General features: G+C 44.4%; 1 protein-coding gene across 6 annotated transcripts in view; it reads left to right on the top strand.

Annotated features, from left to right (window-relative positions):
- Positions 1-20831, top strand: part of LOC311033526 (transcription factor COE3) — a 124793-nt gene that overhangs the window by 89228 nt on the left and 14734 nt on the right. For all 6 annotated transcript variants that reach the window (XM_084041071.1, XM_084041069.1, XM_084041073.1 and 3 more), the window contains exons 10-11: positions 500-626; positions 14717-14805. In XM_084041071.1, the coding sequence (XP_083897197.1) occupies positions 500-626; positions 14717-14805 (216 nt within the window). The remainder of the gene's footprint in view (positions 1-499; positions 627-14716; positions 14806-20831) is intronic.

Genomic DNA, 20831 nt, shown 5'->3' with positions numbered 1-20831 from the left:
GCCGACTAGCCTACTTTGATCAGTGTCATTTTTGCGGCGAGCAGGCAGACGCTGAAATCCCAGTGCCCACGTGTAAACTGGCTGTAGGCTGACCCAGATTTGTTAGACGCCCGCTCGCACGTCAAAGTGTTCAGTGTAACGTATTTATTTATACAGTATATGTATAACTGGTAGACAGAAAGAGAATAGGATGGCCAAAAGGGATTTTTAGATCTTTGCTTGTCAACACTCCCCCCCAAAGACACTCCCCCCCCCAAAGACGCACGCACGTACGCACGCACGCACGCACCCACGCACGTACGTACACACACACACACACACACACACACACACACACACACACACACACACACACACACACACACACACACACACCTACCCGAGAATCATAGAACCCAGTCTAATGATATTATATAATATCTGTGAGTTTGACTCAATCTCATACTTCAAAGTGTGTGTGTGTGTGTGTGTGTGCGTGTGTGTGTGTGATATATTCCAGCTGATCACTCCTCATGCCATCCGAGTCCAGACCCCTCCTCGTCACATTCCCGGGGTTGTTGAAGTCACGCTGTCCTACAAATCCAAGCAATTCTGCAAAGGAGCACCAGGCCGCTTTGTCTACACTGGTAAGACTTCCAATCATCTCTCATCATCAATGCCTCCTATCATACTTTGTTGACCGGGGTCCACCAGGGGTCAGTGCTTGGCCATCTCCGTTGTTTTCCCTCTACACCAAATCACTTTGCCAAAAGTAGCTGATTTACACACTTGATTTACAAGCTTGTAGATCTGTTACTTTCACAACATGTTTTCCTTTTTTTGATGAATGATCACCTGTTATGACATGCCCAGAATAGATGTTATGGTTCATGTCCAAAACCATGACATTTCAGGAAATGGGGAAAAAAAAGAACCTGTGTTCCAATTAATCTAATAGTCAAATGCAAAATATTTATAAAAGCCACTGACAGACTTAATGACTTTCAACCAGGAGTCCCTATTTGGGGCATGTCATTATAGGCCAGATTAAAAAAAAAAATCTTTAAAGTTTACAAAATCTTCTGCAAACTCAACGAATTGCATCGCAATGTGTTTTGAGTTGGTAAATCGTCTACTTTCGCTCCGCTGTCATATGACAAAGTACTGTACAAAATAGGGTATTCATTTTTGAAAAAACATAAAAAGATGAAATATTGGAGTACAAGGTTTCTGCTCAACATATACTTGAGTAAGGATTTCTGTATACTTTCTGAGTTCTAATGCCTTACAACAAGTGCACCTATCCTCTCAACTCTATACTGGAATGGAAGTAAACATTGTCCCATGTGTGCGTGTGCCACCGCACCCTACCCTCCTCTTCCAGTACATTCTCCCCAGGTTGTCCTTCAAGCCTATTGTCAGAGCAAAAATGGCCACCGAAAAAGCCATATCACTCTCTCAAATCAGTGCTTTTACCATTCCCGATTATTCCATCAGAATATACAGATGCCATTCAAAGTAGCAGAAAGGTCAGATGGATGGCTGTTTAGTGTGATAAGTAAATGTCACTGCGACGGCCATGAAAGAGGTGACGGTGTTAAGGCTTTCTGTTTAACACGCGTTTATCGCTTCTCTGCCTTCTCCCGTCTTTGTTCGAAGCACCACCTATTTTGAAAGCAGGCTATAAGCAGAGGAGGGAAGAGACAGACAACACTCACAATGGACTGTCCAGCCCAGCTTACCTTTGGACGGCTCCCTTTGCAATGCTAATCTGATTCCATTTGGCGATAGGGCTGACAAGCGCTCAGCGTATTGCTTTTATGGCAGTGTGTTGTGAATAGAGCCCTGTTGTTATCTCACTGTTTCCTATGTCCATTAGACTGTGAGTTCTCTTGAGCAAAAACGTGTCGTGAATACCTTCAAAAGAGTCTGTGTTACTTTGCAACCTCAATTTGAAAACATGTTATCACAGCTATCATCACCTAAGTACTTGAACGGCTTAAACGCAATATTCACTGGCGTTGTCGGCATCAGCATAGCGATTTCTCAAACCGAATAATGAAATGCGAACATCTGACTTGATTTGATTGATAGGGAGGCAACAAAGCTCTATTTCCCTAATGGCATCACAACTCGAAACACAGACAGGTGGCGGCATCATAATATTGCACAATTTCATGTAATTCTCCCAAGTCTCCCAGTTCTTTCAGCCAGAATGGGAGCCATATTGTGCACACACCACCAGTTAATCTGATTTACACATACATATTTTAAGATTGGGAATGCGTCAACGTGCATTTGCAAAATGTATTCACTGTGCCAGCAGTGTGTTGTATTCATGAATGTAAAATGAGGCAAGCTTTTAAATACTAAATAGGCAAGATGTGTATAATTCAACAGGAAAGAGAATGCATCCCTGTCCCAGTGATGTCATTTCCTTTAGGAATTTGACTCCTCTGCAGAGTCAAAGAGCACTTCACACTTTCACGCCTAATTTATACCTTGTTGAACGCTGGTGTTGCGCACTGAAAATACTATTTAACAATAATATTTTTTGTGCGAAACAATGATGTACGACAGGGTATAAATTAAGCATTATCAAACAAATAGGAAATCAGACAAGCGCCCCAGAGAGCTTCACTTATTTGTTGCTTTGTCGTGACAAGCCACATACAAGATTTCAATGTCAAGTGTTTGATAATGTGTCCAAAAGAGATACTTTTGAAGCAGCGTGGGTGTAAATATTTTATTGTGAACAGTGCAGAATCTTGAATAACAAAATAAGTGTTCATATCAAAGGGAAGACTCATTCTCATTCTGCTATCTTTTGTCTGTCTAGAATTGGCTTCTGGGTTTGTTGCCAGACACTCTGATATGTGTGTGTGTGTGTGTGTGTGTGTGTGTGTGTGTGTGTGTGTGTGTGTGTGTGTGTGTGTGTGTGTGTGTGTGTGTGTATATATATATATATATATATATATATATATATATATATATATATATATATATATATATATATATATATATATATATATATATATATATATATATATATATATATATATATATATATATATATATATATATATATATATATATATATGTATATATGTATCACAATAAAATATTGTGATATTTGATTTGGGGCATATCGCCCAGCTCTAAGAGACACTAAACTATATTTCCCCTTCCACAGACTTAAACAAATACCTAGCAGACAGCCATGGTGTGGAAAACACAGCACATGTCAATAATCCGGAGCAGACATGATATCCATATTAGGGATCAATATCACCCGTCTCGCTTTCAGACACATGAACCAGGACCCATATCATTTCCTTACAAAAAAACAACAAAAAATATCACACTGTCTTTGTACTTGCTTTCCTATTCCTCACTCCACCTTTTCCTACAAACCCCGGATTCGTTCTTCATCCCTCCTTTATGCTGTCATCTCAATTTCCCTTTTTCTCCCTCCTCTCGCCAAAATCTCTGACTTTTCTCCTCTCTCCATCATCCCCACTGTTTCTCCCCTCTCCCCGCTTCCCCTCCACACACACACACGCGCGCGCACACACGCACTCGCGCACACACACGCACACACGCACACACACACACACACACACACACACACACACACACACACACACACACACACACACACACACACACACACACACACACACACACACACACACACACACACACACACACACGCACAACCTAGACTTCCAGTCTCCCTCCCAGCCTCCTCTCCTGGGTTGCAGATCCCCAGGTGCAGCTGGAGGAGGGGAGGGGCTGAAATTAATGAGAGCAGCCTGGAGGTATTGACTTTCCTGGGAAAACACAGCTCTCTAAAAATCAGTGGCCAAGTACTGCAATAACTCAGCACCCATCGATTCCCCCCTTCCCCATAGGGCACATTGATCTATGCATTACAAGCACTGAGGCTGGCGGCATAGATCCAGCAAGCGCCCCCCTGAACGAGCTCAACACAGCCTTGCTCCGTGCTCGGATGATGAAACCTCCTCTCTCTACAGCGGCCGGCCGCTGCCACCCAAACACTACAGCGCCAGCCATGAGCAGTTTAGGGAATAGAACCTGCAGTGATCAAATTGAACTACAAACAATGATGACAGATCAAGTCGTGCAATTCAGAGAGTTCCCAGGTGGTCCATGTTTTGATTTGAGAGATATTGTTTATATGCATGAACTGAAGGTCATAATTCACTCACTTTTTTTATTGACCTCTGGGTTTTATTTGTATTTATTGCTTTGGTTAGAAGAACTGATAAAAACGTGTTATTTGTTGCATATCATGCTTGATTAGAGTGAATTTAAAAATACGTCATTAGAATCATTGTTAAAATGAAATCAACCCACGTGGATTTGTCCTTGGTTGCATTATACTCAAGAGAGATATTGACAACTTACATTGTACGGCAGTATACAGTGTGCTGACACATGATATCAGGACAACAGCACCTCATACACAGTGCCTGGGGGACATAAGATAGACATGTCACTCTACACATTTAACATTGAATTTGTAGGTGCATTCAAGCAGCATTTTAGAAAGGGCAAGTGCAGAAGTGTAGCAAATGGCCACTAGTACAGTACACTGGTCCAGAGTACCATTGAGTAGTTGCACTAAATAAAGTGAAATGCATTAAAAATAAATGACGACCATTGCAAGACATGGACATAATTCCTGATAATTGGACGACTTTCTCCTCTTTCTCGTTTGCACTATCGGGGTGCACCCCACATGCAGACAGAGGCTTTGTTCGGGCTCTGTGGTGTCATATAGTGATGTATGGTAGAAGTCAGGCGGAGTGGCTGTTATTTCCCTAGCCTGGGGGGCTTCAACCTCTGGGGCAGCCCCTGGCAAGCCTCAACACGTCTGCATCCCCCATAACACACAACACTTTGGCCTGGAGGGAGGAGAGGTGTGGTTACTATTGTGTGCTGATGAGCACGCTTCACAGAGGGAAGTGGGGTGATGGGGTGGGGTGGGGTGGGGGGGATGGTGGGGTGATATCATCTCTGTAAAGGCAATTTGCAGTGGGGCACCCGCTTGAAATGCAATCCATCTACGCAATTATATTTGTTAGCTTTCTAACCGTTTGCACACGTGAGCATCCCGTGTGATACTACTTAACAGCGATGCTCTTCAAGCTGAATTCACAATGTCAGTTTATATAGTGGTATCACGAGACACCAAACATGTCAGACATGTTCATTTCTGTACCTGTCACACACTTGTCATAACATCTGAATGAAGAGGGAGCACAGGGAGAATGAAAAGCACAACATGTTATCATTAGACGGATTCACACTGTTTAAAAGCAGCAGCCGTGAGGTTTAGCAATGAGTGAGATTCGAGCGCGACTCAAGCTCCAGCACTCTTAAGGCAAAATTTGTCAAATGGCGGGCGGTTCTGATACGGACTAACTGAGGTTATTTGGAAAAATCTGGCAGCCATCGTTGGCACTGGATGGCATGGATGGAGGAGCTGGTTGTTGTGTGGTGTAAGGAGAGCTGGCTCCATCTCAGCACTGACCTCTTTAAAAAGAAGAAGAAGAAAAAAATAAAAACGACACTGAACCTTAAGAGGTTTTCAGCATGGCTACTCGCCTTTCCCTCTGAGGGCGTATTGCCTGGGCTTTGGGCAGGGCCAGTATTCCTATCAGGACTGAGGGAAAACAATGGAGCACTTTGTACCTTTCTTCCCCCTAAATTTACACACACACACACACACACACACACACACACACACACACACACACACACACACACACACACACACACACACACACACACACACACACACACACACACACACACACACACACATGTACATTTGTATTACTATACTTGTGAGGACATCAAACTTTTATGACAGCAATTCTATGCATGTCATTTTTTACCGTAACCCTAAATACTTTGTTGTGTGACACTGGTGCGCAGTTAAGTATAAATCAGGCATGACTCTAACCCTAACCCCTAAACATAATCTCAAAATGTCTAATCCTAACCGTAAGCCCAAACGTAATCTTTATCTCATTGTAACGTTAATTCTAAAAACGCTTTTTAGACATGTATCTTGTGAGGACCAGGAAAATTGTACTCACAATGTCTGTTTCTCAAAATCTCCTATACTTTTGGCCCCACAAATGGAAGTAATACAAGTTTACACACGCACACACGCACGCACGCACGCACGCACGCACGCACGCACGCACGCACGCACGCACGCACGCACGACACACACACACACACACACACACACACACACACACACACACACACACACACACACACACACACACACACACACACACACACACACACACACACACGGAAAGCATTAGCAAAATGTTCCATATGGGCCTGCTAAAGGTCTTGTGAACATGTAACAAAGAGGTGAAAGTTATACGTCGGCATCACCATCGTGTCAAACCTGAGCCTCTGTAAAAGTTTTTTACTTGGTCTACTGAGGTATAATTTCACTCTGTCTTTGCTGCTGTGTTTCTTCCTCTATCTCTCGTTGGACCTGCTGACATATTTGTAGTACTGTACTGTACCCAACTCTAATTGAGTTCTATTTTTTTTATTGTTTAATTACTGTCACGGTAACACATGGAAGCAATTATCTTAAAGCAGGCTCTGTATCAGCTTACATGTAGAGCACTCTCTCTCTGGCTCTCTGTCTCTCTATTGCTATATACAGTATAAATACAGCATAAATACCTGTGTGTGTGTGTGTGTGTGTGTGTGTGTGTGTGTGTGTGTATATATATATATATATATATATATATATATATATCACACTCACTTCACAAGTGTTTGTGTTATATATCCAGTGTTCTACACCAGCTTAGATGAACATCACATAGAAAGTGTTGTCTTTTAGCACAGTGGTTCTCAACCTTTTTGGCTGGCGACCCCCCAAAAAGACTTGGCCATGGACTCGCGACCCCCCTCCTTCATCATGACTCACCATTCTAAAAAAATACACACACTGAACAAACGAGCCTGCGTATGCGCACACTGAACAAACACGCGTGTGCACATATACCAACTGAGACTGCTATACTAAATAAAATAGCTATATTAGTTCATCGTTATGGCTTTAATTATTGGTACATTTTCTAAAACCGGGGGAGGAGTAATAGAGGAGTAATATTACACTCAAGTTGAACCGTGCATCCGAGAGGAATTGTCTTCACTCAGCTCCAGTAGTCAATGGCATTGGCCTTGCAGTTCCGCCTCTTATGTTGAAAAACTTGTGTGTCAGAACCTCAGACACATTGGGGCTGATCAATTTATTTTCCGCCCGCTTTGTAAACAGCTGTGTCTCAACTCGCCCACTGTGAGTTTCTCACAGGTCAAAGTCGACTATACTTGTGGGGTGTTAGGTGCGTGATATTTTGAGCTTTTACTGAAATATTAACAAAGATTGATTTATTTATTTTTTTATTCGGATTTTCATTCTTTGAGCACATTCAGAAAAGCATCTGGCAATCCCTCCAAATTATTTGATGACCCCTCGGGCGGTCGTGACCCCCAGGTTGAGAACCACTGCTCTAGCAGGCAGAGAGTGAAGTAGCAATGACAGCAGAACACCCACTCCCGTTCTGTCACCCTCGCCGTCTGCCAGCACAGATCCGCCGGTGATGCAACCTCTGTGATTAGAGAGCATCCGCTTTGCCACCAAGATATGTTAATCAGCTCAAGTGAATAATTACCTCCTTGGTGCCTTGATTAGAGCCGAGTGACAGTGCTGGGAAGTGTGCCTCAAAGAAATAGGCCCCCCACCTGAGAAGTTATATTTTCTTGAGTCGCAACCGAAAATGCCCCCACAGAAACGCTAATTATCTGACATTAGTTCCACAAGTCCCTCTTCCCTAAGTGGAGCGCCTCTGTGCTCTTTGATATATGAAATGTGGTGCGTCTCTGGTGAGCAAAGAGGAATTCCCCCGATGGCGAGCACAGTTCTGCTGTCTATTAAAAGAGAAGACAGCCCCGTAGATCAAAGCCATAGAAGTACTTGTGTTGTTTCATTACGGTCGAATGAATGTATGTGTTAGCCACTAAGTGACTTGTGTCTGAAGCCACCAGAGAAACAGTAACTCATCTGAAATATTCAGTACACATTAGTACAGTGATCTAGAGGAACACGCCATTACTGTATATTCAAGACAATAATTTTAAATCCACTTATATACTTTTTTCTTCCTATTATTATAATTGTTCCCACTGTCTCCATTGGATGTCAGGTGTGGTCTGTGTTTTGGACACTCAGTATGGCTGGGTGTCAGCAAGGGGGTAAACGGAGGTTAAGTAGGGTAAGTCAGTCGAGGTAATTGTTGCCATAACTGCCAAGTGTTTCTTCTTAATTAAAAGTGCATGTTTGAAGAGTGAAGAGGCCCTTCATCTTCCCTGGTGGCTCACCTCTTTAAAGGGGGAGCAGGTTCCACCATGGCCTGGGCCAGGCCCCGCCTGTCAATCACAGTTTAAAGTTCATGAAATTTCTATGAGCATCGATTGCACAGAGAAGGGAGGGGAGGGAGGGGGATTGAGATGGAGGGAGTGGCAGCCTCCCGTGATTGATCAGGAGTCTTGCTTTGAATTTCTCTCTCCTCTGCGGCGCACTGAGATGAGGTGTGCAGCCATGTTGGCATGTGTGTACATGTGTGTGTACATGTGCATAGCGTGAGCGTATAGGTGCGTGGTGAATTTAAGCTTATTCTGTTGCCCTCATTGGAAGCGAAATGCCTAAAATGTAAATACACATGCATGATTGACGTGCAGAGTTTCTCTGTGTTAAATGTGTTGAGTGTCTCTTGCATTAACTGATGCACACAATAGCTTAACTTTGGCCTCATGAGGGTCTAAAAAACAACTGAAGATTCAGTGCTATTCGGTGCAGCACGTTTTGCATTACACGTATTCTCTGTGCTGCAGCTTGTTCTATGATGAGTGGGTGATGAATTGAAAGATAGAGGAATAAAATGACCGATCAATATCCTGGTGAAAGGATGCTTCTGGGGGGGCTTTTGGAGCTTGTCAACAGGATAGACCCCATTGGGCTCAGCTACCCTGCCTCTTGACAAGCAGGGAAAAAAAGCGAAACAAATCAGGCCATCCACTTAAGGATCACCATGTTGTGCGTCTGTCAATTCTTTCCCCCCATGCCCATAAGGAAGGGCGGAATTATCTGCAGCACATATCTGTGGGCAATGGGGCCAAACGTTGCAGTGACCTGCATCAATCATAAAATGAATAGAGATGGGAAATTGCAGCACATGTTGCTTGGGGATCGAAGCAGCAGCTGCAAATCCCCCTCATTCCGATAGCCTGGCCTGTCAGGGGAGATTGTGGCCATAGCTCAGTGCCGTATTTCATATGGAATATGGAGTCCATTTGAAATGATAAGTGTAATATAGGGGAAAACCACGGAGAGCTGCCTATGTATGAGCGCAGTGAGCCCGATATTGGAGATAGAGTAGCTGCTTTGGATCCGGTGTCTCATTGGGGACATGACCGCGCCTTCAACAAGGCCATCACCGAAGTGAAAAGCAAAACAAAACGTAAAGGTGAGGCCAAATCCCCCAAAGAGCTTGTTTCATCTCGTGGTCCCGAGAAAGAATAACTGATTTCTTTCTACGAAGCAGCAAGACGCTGACGGCAGTGAGAAAAAGCAAATGAGAAATGGCCTAACATAAATAAATGTAAACAGCTGTGAGTATCGGGATGTAAACATATGCTTAGTGAATGTATACACACTCCTCTGAAGCATGGAAACCCTTGAAAGCCTGGGATCCTGAGCTGAAACCAGCTGTGAGACTGATTTAAATGGGTAATGAGTGTGTGGCGATGTTCCAGTGATCTCCACCATCTCGTCAATCCAGCAGACTGGTCCTCCAGTTCTGTCTATCTAGACATTAATCCAGAGTGATGAACAATAGTTTGAATATGGGGATGGAAGCGGATACATTTAACAGAAATACGTCATGGACTTTTGTTTAATGATTTTTATAAGATAAGACCTACAGGTCTGTCATAGTATGAAACCACAAGTTTAAGCTTGATGTATATAGTTGTGTGCCGCTGTCACACACTGAAAACGGCAGATCTACGACGAGCTCACAGCGTGTTGCGAAATGACGTGTTGTGAGATTGTAGATTCAGCATCAGGCATTATTCTCTACAGTAAGTCATTAAGATAATGTAAATGCAGAGCAAAATCCTCAGTGATAGTTTAACTCTGATAGGCTAAATTGGATCCAAATGGGTGGATTTTACTGTGTAGATTTCACTTGGGTATCTTTTGTCAGAATTCCAGTAACAGTTGTTAAAAACGCATTACCCAGTGATGTACAGTACATGCACTCACCTTGCAAGCTCAGCACAACCATACATTGCAGGCTAATGATTGGCTGATAGGCGTAATGCCTCTCTCTGAATCCCTTAACTAAAGTGAATACACACACAGTACATTGGATTAAGACAGTGATTGGGCTGCTGAGACAGCTGTCTAATTCCCCCATCATGATATTATTGTTTCATTCATTTCGTTGCTGAAAAGGAATTACTATTTTGTGATAGATTCCTTTTCCCCCCGTAGTGCTATAAAGGTAAATATTTTATAATCATTTTCATCAGCAAAAATAAAACTGTTTCCGATACTACTTTTGCTTTCATTATGCAAAACAAGACTTTTGTCCTAGTAATGGGCAACATTGCAGTTTAGATCCAACTGATAAAACATCCTAAATGATGTCTATATTTATTGCCATAAATATTCAGCCAAAACTACTACAGGAAACGAGTCAAATCTTGGCAGATTCTATTTTCACCTGCTTATCAGCACCCGGGGAAGAGACGAGACAACAATCTCTAGAGAAGTGCCCTGGATTAGTAGCCCTGTAAATGACTGCCTGGCCATGCATGGCTGATGTGATTAGTACAGACATGCTGAAGATGCCCAGTCAGCAGCCTGCCCTCATTAGCTTTTACAGTAGTTCACGTTGTCTCGTGATGCGAATGCTACCAAAGAGTTGAACTGGTTGCACAGTAGAGGCGTGGCGATGTCACTTTGCATTAGCCTTGAAGTATTTGATTCTCCGTGTGGGTTTTTATTTAATTTGACTTAAAATTAACTTTTTAAAATGAACTTTAATGAGATCATTTCAGGCCAAGTTATTGTAGTTTGTCTTTTTCTGTAGGAATAAAAGGATGCGATCTGTCACATTTCTAATGATATCGTAATCTCCTCTCCTCTCCTCTCCTCTGCTGGGTGCCAGTGTAAAGCCTGTCTGTGATCGCTCTGCCCTCCTGGTGACAGGGTTGTTGTAACCCTGACTTAACCTTTGGCACCTAGGAGTCAGGCTGTTTGTGTTCTTTGGAGGCAACACCAGGTGAAAGAACCCAGGCGTTGCCATGGGAATAAGTTCTAAGAGAAGCACTGTGGCCACTCTTAAAGCTTCCTCTTAATATGTTAGGACAAGGGCTCCTGGGAAGGGGAGTATATGGCCCACATGGGTTAAAAGGACCACAATCAAACAGGTCATTTTTAATAGCAAACATCTATAGACCTCCCACCTTAAAAGGAAAACATCACACATGATATTGCAGGTTTTCAGATGCCGGTAACCAGAGTGCCAGAATTCTGTTCAGTGGAATGCTGCCTTCCTCTCCCCTTCCCCTGTTTTCTTAAGCAGCCTTATTTCTCTCGTCTTCCAACAGTTCACCACACATTAATTCAACCCTGAGAGTATAAGAAATGGACCCAAATGGACCCCTAGTACTATTTTGCTGTGCACACACGCACGCACGCACACACACACACACACACACACACACACACACACACACACACACACACACACACACACACACACACACACACACACACACACACACACACACACACACACACACACACACACACACACACACACACACACACACACACACACACACACACACACACACACACTCACTCTGTAACTCTCATTCTGTCTGTTTATTTCTAATAACTGTGTTCTGTTTGGTGGGACCCCAACCAACCGTTTGATCACCCTCACTGTGTGTAGAGAGTGAGGCAGAGCGGGAGAGAAGCAGGGAGCAATAATAGATGATTAAATATATAAAGAATGACTCCCTGTTACTCCTCCTTTCCCTCCCTTCTCATCTCCTCTCCTCCTTCCATTCCCCCACCCAACGGTTTCAACGTTGCTTCTGTTTTATTTCTATCCCAACCTTTGCTCCTCTCTCTCTGTCTCTCTCTCTCTCTCTCTCTCTCTCTCTCTCTCTCTCTCTGTGGCTCCTTTCTCTGTGTTATCTCTCCTGTTTGAAAAGAGAAGAAGGGAAAAGGGGGGGAAAAAAGAACATCAGACACCACAAATGCACAAAAGATGGTCGGGGCCTCTGTAGAAAAAAAGAAGTAAAAAAAAAAAGAAAACAAAAATCAATACAAATTACGATGGAGAAAGTGGCACTGATGGCTGGGATTGCAGCATATGTTTACACTAAATCAGGCAATCTGTCTTCATATGGGCTGTGTAATGCGCAGGGGGGTCAGGGTTCGCACAGCACGCCGGCGCTCTCCAATTACTCAGGCTCTTTGCAAAGAGGCAGCCGTATCGATTAGCAGGGAGGACTACAGGCCTGTAGGCAGCCAATGGGACGCTGAGGTCAAAGTGCAGGGAGATTTTAATAAGGGGAAGTAATGGGCTTAATTTCTTCGGGTGGGGGCAGTTGATGGGGATAGTGGAGGTCTCTCTCTCCCCCCACACACCCTGGTAGAGAGGTTCATTAAAAGCCTTATGAGTTCTCTCTTTCTCTCTCCCTCTGTGTTTCTCTCCTTGTCTGTGATCTGTTCTCCCTTCGTTCACTCCTGCTGAGTATTTCCTGTCTTACACTTGTCCTCGCTCTTCCTCTCTTATACGGTGTCTCCCATCCCATTAACTCTGTTAGGAGGTAAATGGCTTTTTTATTCAATTGTTTGAGTTCCCATAGAGCCTTTCACCTGTTTTTTGAGGTTGGAACGTATGCACAGTGCACAAAATTGACTTTTGAATTCAGTTGATTACTGCCTGCATACTCCTAACATATTACCTCCATGCATCCACTATGCATCCCAAAAAGTCTCTTTGGGATCAAAGCAATGAATCTCTCTTCATCTGAGACAGAGAAAGAGAGAATGAGAGAAAGAAAGGGAGAGGGGGGAGGGAGGGAGGGAGTAATACATTTAAGCGTCTGTGTTCTTTGGTCCCCTCTCAGGGGCAAAGAGCCGAAATCCAACATGGCAGCCCTCGTGGCGAGGGCCCGTCTAGCTCCGTCACCCTTCAGATATCATCCCCACCCCAGCCACAGCCTGAAAGCCCTTTTTCTCCTCTGCCGCCGTTTGAAACGGGCTCCTACAAATTTGATTTAGCAGCTCGCGGGCGCCCATTCCCGGGGAAAGAAAACAAATATTGTTATAATGGTAATAACATCTATTTGCCCGCTCGCGACAAACGGTAGCGGGGGCCCTTTGAAAGAGACCCCTGCGCGGCCGTATTGCTACCTTATTCTTATTCATGAAAGCGGCGGTTATGCATATTAGCGCAAACTAGCTATTCTACTCACCGGCATTTGGTGTGTCAATCATCCTTACAGAATACAAGAGGCACTGGTGACAAAAGCGGAGTGGGCACGATCGGCTGACAAATTGTCCCCAAAGTCAAATTTGACAGGCTTTTATGATTAATGGGCTTGATTATGGAGAAGTATCTCCCTAACTCATTTCCGGGTGTTTCTCTTCTCTCCTCGTCCATATAGAGAGGAGGAAAAATGGAGATTGTGTTGTTTGCAGCGGGTGAACGACAGAAAAAAATGAAAAAATAAAATAGGATTCGGGGCTCAACAGAAAGAAAGTGCAATTGAATTAGGAATGCGTGGTGAGAAGGGAGAGCGGTGGGGACAGGTTGAGTGTAAGGTCTTGCACTTAATAAAGAGAACAGAGAAGATAAGAGAGATCTGACTGTGAGGAGAGAGAGATCAGCTGACACTCTGATAAAGGGACGTGTGCAGAAGGCAGGGTGGCATGGAGCAGTCCCCGGAGCCTTTCAGTGCCTCAGCTGGCATTGGGAGCTGTAACAAGCCTGTTAACCAATAGAATGTAATTTCAAAATCATATAGAGATTTAAGATTTTAAATGGCAGGGAGAGGATATGTGCACATGTGCGGTAGCCGGTTTGAATCCCTGGACCAGGGAGGGGAAGTTGAATGATTTTAAATGATCTTCTTTTCTTCCTTAATTGCTGTTCAGTTCGCCTTGAACCAGGTACTTAACTCCCGACTGCTCCAGTGGAGCTGATCAGTGGACAACAATAGAAGACTATGGTTGTACTGGGCAGCTCCCAGGTGTGAATGTGTTGCGTGCTGCTGATGAAAAAAGAAAAGAAAAAGCACACCCGCATTGAGTATCTAAACAGTTGATGATTTACATATCCCACAATGCAATTAATAGTCATACTGTGTGTTGTGGTGGCATGTGCCATGCTCGGAAGGGATTATTTCCTCGCAATGTAAATATGCTTTTAAGCTTAATTTTTTACTTTTGACAAATATGTACAAATATATGATTATGCATAAGAATGTTGTCAATAAAGATGTCAATCACTCAATCAATCAATCAATCAATCAATCAATCAATCAATCAATCACTGTCCTGTTTGTCATGCAGCCTTGAATGAACCCACCATCGACTACGGTTTCCAGAGGCTACAGAAAGTCATCCCACGCCACCCTGGAGACCCCGAGAGGTTACCCAAGGTCAGTAGAACACAGCAGAACTTGATCAAGGTGCTGATCAGAGGTCAGATGCAGGACAAACCTTTTTGTCCACTGGACATATTGTCTGGTCCATCCCAAAGTTCAACATACTCTTTTACTTTGTAAGTAGCCAGCTGGACAAATAAAATGTAATTTGATTACTAAATGATGGCTGGTTATCTGCCAAATATACCAGCATTTTGGCTGGTGTTCATTTACATCCCTGATCAGAATACAATTCATACAGTATAGTGAACATTGAGGTTATGATCATTTTTGGCGCATTTAACAGATGTGCTAAAGGGTAAATTGTGATTGAGATAAATATGGAAAACCTTTTGTCCCTATGTGGTTACTGTAGACCACCCGCACCAGTTACTACATAGATTTTAATGCTACTTGTATGGTTTAATTTAACAGAGGACCAACTTTGAAATGCTTGATTGGATTTGTTCGTTCTACTCAATACATACTTGGCACTAGAGGCACCCCTCAATGCCAGCCGCTAAATTGGTCCAATCCTTCTTAAAACTGGAAACAGCTGTTTATAGGATGCAATACTGCTGCTTTTGCGGATTCTCATTTCCCTTGACTGGGTTCAGCTATGGGCAGCAGGTACACATTCCCTCAGAGGGGAGATGAGATGCCATGATGTAAGATTGTTAACAGATTTATGCATATGCATAGTCATGATTAAATGTATATACATGTCTCAATACTTGCCTTTAGACATACTAGGGAAATCACATATGCATGAATGCATGCCCGCCCACACGCACGCACGGACACATACATACATGTATGCGCGCGCGCACACACACACACACACACACACACACACACACACACGCGCACACACACACACACACACACACACACACACACACACACACACACGCACACACGCACACGCACTTGCATTAAACAGGGGGCCCAAAAAGCAACCAGCCGTCAGGTGCCCTGGGCGGTTTGCTGCCTGGTTAGTATGAAAAGATTATTTTGGCTCCTAAGAAGGTGCTAGGCTAACTGAGCTAGATTCTTTCAGGCAGCAAACTGCTGTAGAGGGGGACAGGATCAGATGGGCCTTGACACTCTAAAGCAGCTGCCAAATTGAAACCATTTATCAAAATCTGACATCGGAGATCCAGTCACCAAAAGCCAGTTTATTTGTAATTTGATACTAATAGTGAGCATACATTGTCTGGCCCCTTTGATGGCCTGATTTGCAGCTAGAGTGAAATGCCCCCCCACCCCCATCCACCTTTTAAATATTTATTTATTCAGAAAGAAAACTCAATAAGAGCATAGATTTCTTTTCCCCCTCTTTCTTCCCTGCAGCCGCAAGCTTTTCAGACATTTTCGACACGAAAGAAATCACAACAAGCGGAATGTGTTAAGCCATGCTATTTGTAAAGGGGCACATTGGTCTCGGCCAATGAGACATGTCAGGATAGGGTCATGTGATCATTCGGGGATGGTTAAGTTAGCTTGTCACTTCTCTTTTGTTTTCATCTGCTGCTGTCTTGCCCCCCTAACACACACACACACACACAAACACACACTCCGTCCCCGCCTCGTCTGTATAGGACATAGAAGTGGATAGAAAGAGAGTTGTCTGGGGTTATGTTGTTTTTTGTCAGGCAACAAGAAACACTAAGACTTGTAGTCATGTAATACTGGTCAGGTGGCAACAGTCTGATGGGGGGGGGGGCACCAGAAGAGTAACTGGCAAGACATGGAGACTGACTGAGAAATACCCTTTGGGTACGCTTAAGGTCCAGTCGCCCTTTCAGCATAACCTCTAATGAGTGATTGGATTAAGGCATTGGCGACCACACTGTCCAACTAACTGGGACTGGAAGTCAGCCACAGGCAGACACACAGAAACGCATGCACGCGCACATACACACACAAACACGAACACACAGGCACACACAGACAGACAGGTACTATAGCTATCGGGCCAGCTGATCACCGAGACTGTTGCTGGATCAGATTCACCCTTATAATTTAATTTCCAGTCTGGCTTGGCTGCAAACAGACACCTCTCTTTCTGTAGAAATACAGGCTGGTTATGGACACCTCGCCCTCTGCAGATACACTGGCAGGCAAATAGACAGCCAGCTATCAAAACCTCTCCATCTGGTCATAGACAGGGAGCAGTGGAGCACAGATTTCCACCTCCCACCTTCTACCCCTGCACAGTCCATCCTGGCTTGTAGAGTATGGTCTGTGTTCAATTCTCACATAATTACATGCTGTAGGTAGAGAAAATGTGGACTAGATTCAGCCTGCTACCATTTACATTTACCCCCAAAAGAGACTCCGGAGCCTGCATTGAGTTTTCTCTCACTCTCTACTTTGCTGGAGAGGCAGCAGTGAATACTACTCTGTTACAGAAACCTGCCACGAGACCCATTCCTAGGTCATGGCAAGTTTAACAGCCTATGAATGCTCTCAAGCAGACACCTGGACGGAGATTCTTCCCTACATATGGAAGATCTATTTTTATTTCCTGAGTACTGTAGTGGAGGTCGGTGGTGTAAAACCGACCAACAGAACAATAGCTGGAGAAAGTGCTAAAAAAGCAAGCTGCATGTAGTTTTGTTTTAGTTTTATTTTTAAATCAAAGATTGACATTGTGGCTGAAATTCTCTGTGGGGGCTAAAAACAGAAAGTTCACGGCCTGTGTATGGTGATTTGCAAACCATAAGGTTGAGATGAACTGTGTTTGGTGTCAGAGAGAGCACCTTTCACTCTGATCATTGACCCTCCAACCATCCTCCCACCCTGACACCCCTCTCCAGGCACTCGTTCAGGGATATTAATTCAAATACGGGGCCACGGATGAGGAAATCCCCCTCTCATTGAAAATAATGAGCAATATTCAATTCATGAGCTGAATTTCAATCCATTTCCTCAACTGCCTATCTCTGAATGAAATTAACCCGGCACCATGTCTCACATCATTATAATACCGTAACCACCATATAAGCGCTAATCTGTAGATCCGATCTGGATACGGCTCCACTCTGTGGCTCTCAGCACCATCCATATTTTATAGAGATCAGCAGGGCAGTAGCGTTAGCGGCGGCGGTGTCGCTAGCGAAGTGCTCTTTGTGTAGCGGGGTTGGCGCGGGGCGGCCGCGCTCTGGTCGGGGTGATTTATCATTGTTAAGGGCCCTGTCGGATGGCTTCTCCTCTAGGGTCACTCTGCTCCCCTCTCGCACTGCACCTCCACAACCACGGAGCCAGCCCCCCATAATTAAGCCCCTAGAAACCAATGGAGGAAAATAGAAAAAAAAGGAGGGGAAAAAGGAGGAATATGTCAAGAGACGTATGGAAGAAGGGCAAGGGCAAGGGGCCGGGGGCTGGAGCTTTGGAGGTTTGGGCCGGCTTGGGGAAGGTGGGAGTGCAGGGCGAGCCAAGGCGAGAGTTTATGTTTACAGTATGTTGAGAAATGCCCCATCCAGGACAACGGAGATGTTTACTGCGTGACTGCATGTAGTTGGCTCTGATTGACTCGGAGTGGGTTCACTTATTACTACTCTAATATGGACAGCAGGTTGAAACTGAATTTGCGGGTCGTGAAATTCAACTCAAGAGCTTTGAAATTCCTTGTAGGAAAACACATGCTCCTCCGAAGCCATAAATCAAAGTTCGGTTTAATTTCCTGTCTATGTAGGATGACCCTGCTGTAAAGAAGGATATTCTTTTTATTTTTATCTTTTTTTATTTTATCATACCTGGTCTTCCTATTGCCTTTTTTCACCCGTGAGTTATTCCACATTAAACCACTAAAGTGCCCTAAAGAGATGTGCACTCTGCACAAGATGTGTGGTCTGTCGCTCAAAAATACTGTACGCCTGCTGGCTCCCAGAGAGAAGCAGGCAGAGCAAAGCAGATGAAATGATTTTTCCCAATGGTTTGGGTCATAAAAAGAAAGGAGTTCTCCCTCCCTCTGTCCGTCCGTCCGTCCCTCCGTACCTCCCTCCCTCCGTCCCTCCGTCCCTCCCTCCCTCACTCACTCACTCACTCACTCACTCACTCAAACTTTCTCTTTCTTCCATGCACACTCACCCACGTATGGGTGTCCTGTGCACAGAAAAGAATGTACACACCCATGCACACGCACACATGCACGTGTGTGCGCACACACGCACACCCACACCAGTTTAAACCTGTTTTTTTTTGTCTGAGGAGACTTCAAAGTCAGCAATGAAACTGTCCAGGACAAGTCTCCTGTCCCTTCCTCCATCACAAATGTTACTTTTGCTAGCTTTACTGTGTGTGTGTGTGTGTGTGTGTGTGTGTGTGTGTGTGTGTGTGTGTGTGTGTGTATATATGTGCGTGAGTGTATTAGCGTTGGAGAATATTATCCATGTAGAAGTGTCTATGTATCTCGTACGGCTACAGTACGTATCTGATTTATGCATATACTGTATATGCAAGCACACACACATTTACACACTACTTGGGTGTGATGCCCTGTGATCTCGGAGGATGAGTTGGTTTGGGAGTGTGGTCCAGTGTCACACCCAGTGATTTCCCCCCTGCTGGGTTGAACAAGGAGAGCATTGCTCCAGAGTATAGAGATCACACAGTGACTAATGGTGTGGTGGGGCGATCCGGCCGGCGCTGCATGCCTCCACACACACACACACACACACACACACACACACACACATACACAGAAAGTGAATCGGAGGCGCCTGTACGCAGCACGCTGAGGACAGACCTCAGCGGAGAGCCCACCGGATGTGTTCTCTATATTCTATAATGATCTGAATCCAGACGGCATAATAGATGCTCTAGTGTGTGAACGTTCCATCACTACAGCATTATTTTAGGTTTTAGTTTTTTAATGCAGAAAAGTTTGGACGAGGACATTTTGAAATTGTTTCAAAATGAATTACACAGTAACACAGTAATACCATTTAAACATTTTTTTTATTGAATATCCTCTGCAGTTTATAATAATTTACATTATGAACTGCACACTTAAAATAAAAGATTAACTGCAAGTTTATTTGTTTTTGCACTTTTATTTATTTTCTACTTAAGCTTTTATCCATACTATATTCAATCTTAATTCTTAAGTGCATTCTGAAGTGTTAAATAGCGATGAGCAGAATAAACTCTAATCTTCTGCCAGATGTAACAAGTCTGAATCGCTCAGAGGATTGGCCGAGGCTGATTACCCTATCAGCTGTCTTATTGACTATTCTGCCTCTATACCTCCATCCATCCACTCGTCCATCCCTCCATCCCTCTCTTGCTTTTTCTGTCCAGTTATCCCTGAGAGGAAACGAAAGTCTTAACCCACCTACCCCCCTTTTTCCAAAACATCCCCCCCACCCCCCTTGCTCCCCTCTCCTCTCCACCCATCCATCCTGATCCATCCATCTCCCCGTTCCTGAAAGGAAGTGCCTAGAGACCCCTCACATCTCCTCTCAACCCTCTTTTCCCCTCCATCCCTCTCTCTTTCCCATATTCCCTCTGCACACCCCCATCCTGCCTTCATCCCTCCTTGCCCTCCCTAGCCCTCCCTCTCTCTCTCTCCCTCGTTTTCCCTCTCTCCTGCTCCCCTCTCCTCGGAGGTGTGGGCCAGTGATAAGAGATGATGATGATAACTGGGAGGCAGTGCATTACTGTATTGATTGGGGCAGGGCTTTCAGCGCAGTTAAAGCGGGCCAGCGCCCTGATTGCCGGCACTTGCGCTGACAGGAATCCGATGGCGCTGTCTCTCCACGCCCGACCGCTAAAGGCAGGAGGATGTGTGAGAAGAGGTGTTAGGGGTTGTTGATGTGTGTGGTGTGTGTGTGTGTGTGTGTGTGTGTGTGTGTGTGTGTGTGTGTGTGTGTGTGTGTGTGTGTGTGTGTGTGTGTGTGTGTGTGTGTGTGTGCGCGTGTGAGTGCGTGCATGTGTGTGTGATGGAGAGTGAGGTTGAGCGAGGTGTTGTGTGTATAATTGTGTGAATGGGTATGTATTTATGGGGCAGGGTACTACCGTATACACTCACAGTT

Source organism: Gymnoscopelus microlampas, assembly GCF_963454915.1.
Source record: "Gymnoscopelus microlampas genome assembly, chromosome: 18".
Classification (NCBI taxonomy): domain Eukaryota; kingdom Metazoa; phylum Chordata; class Actinopteri; order Myctophiformes; family Myctophidae; genus Gymnoscopelus; species Gymnoscopelus microlampas.
Note: the sequence above shows the minus strand (reverse complement) of the source record. Positions and strands in the feature narration are given on the sequence as shown.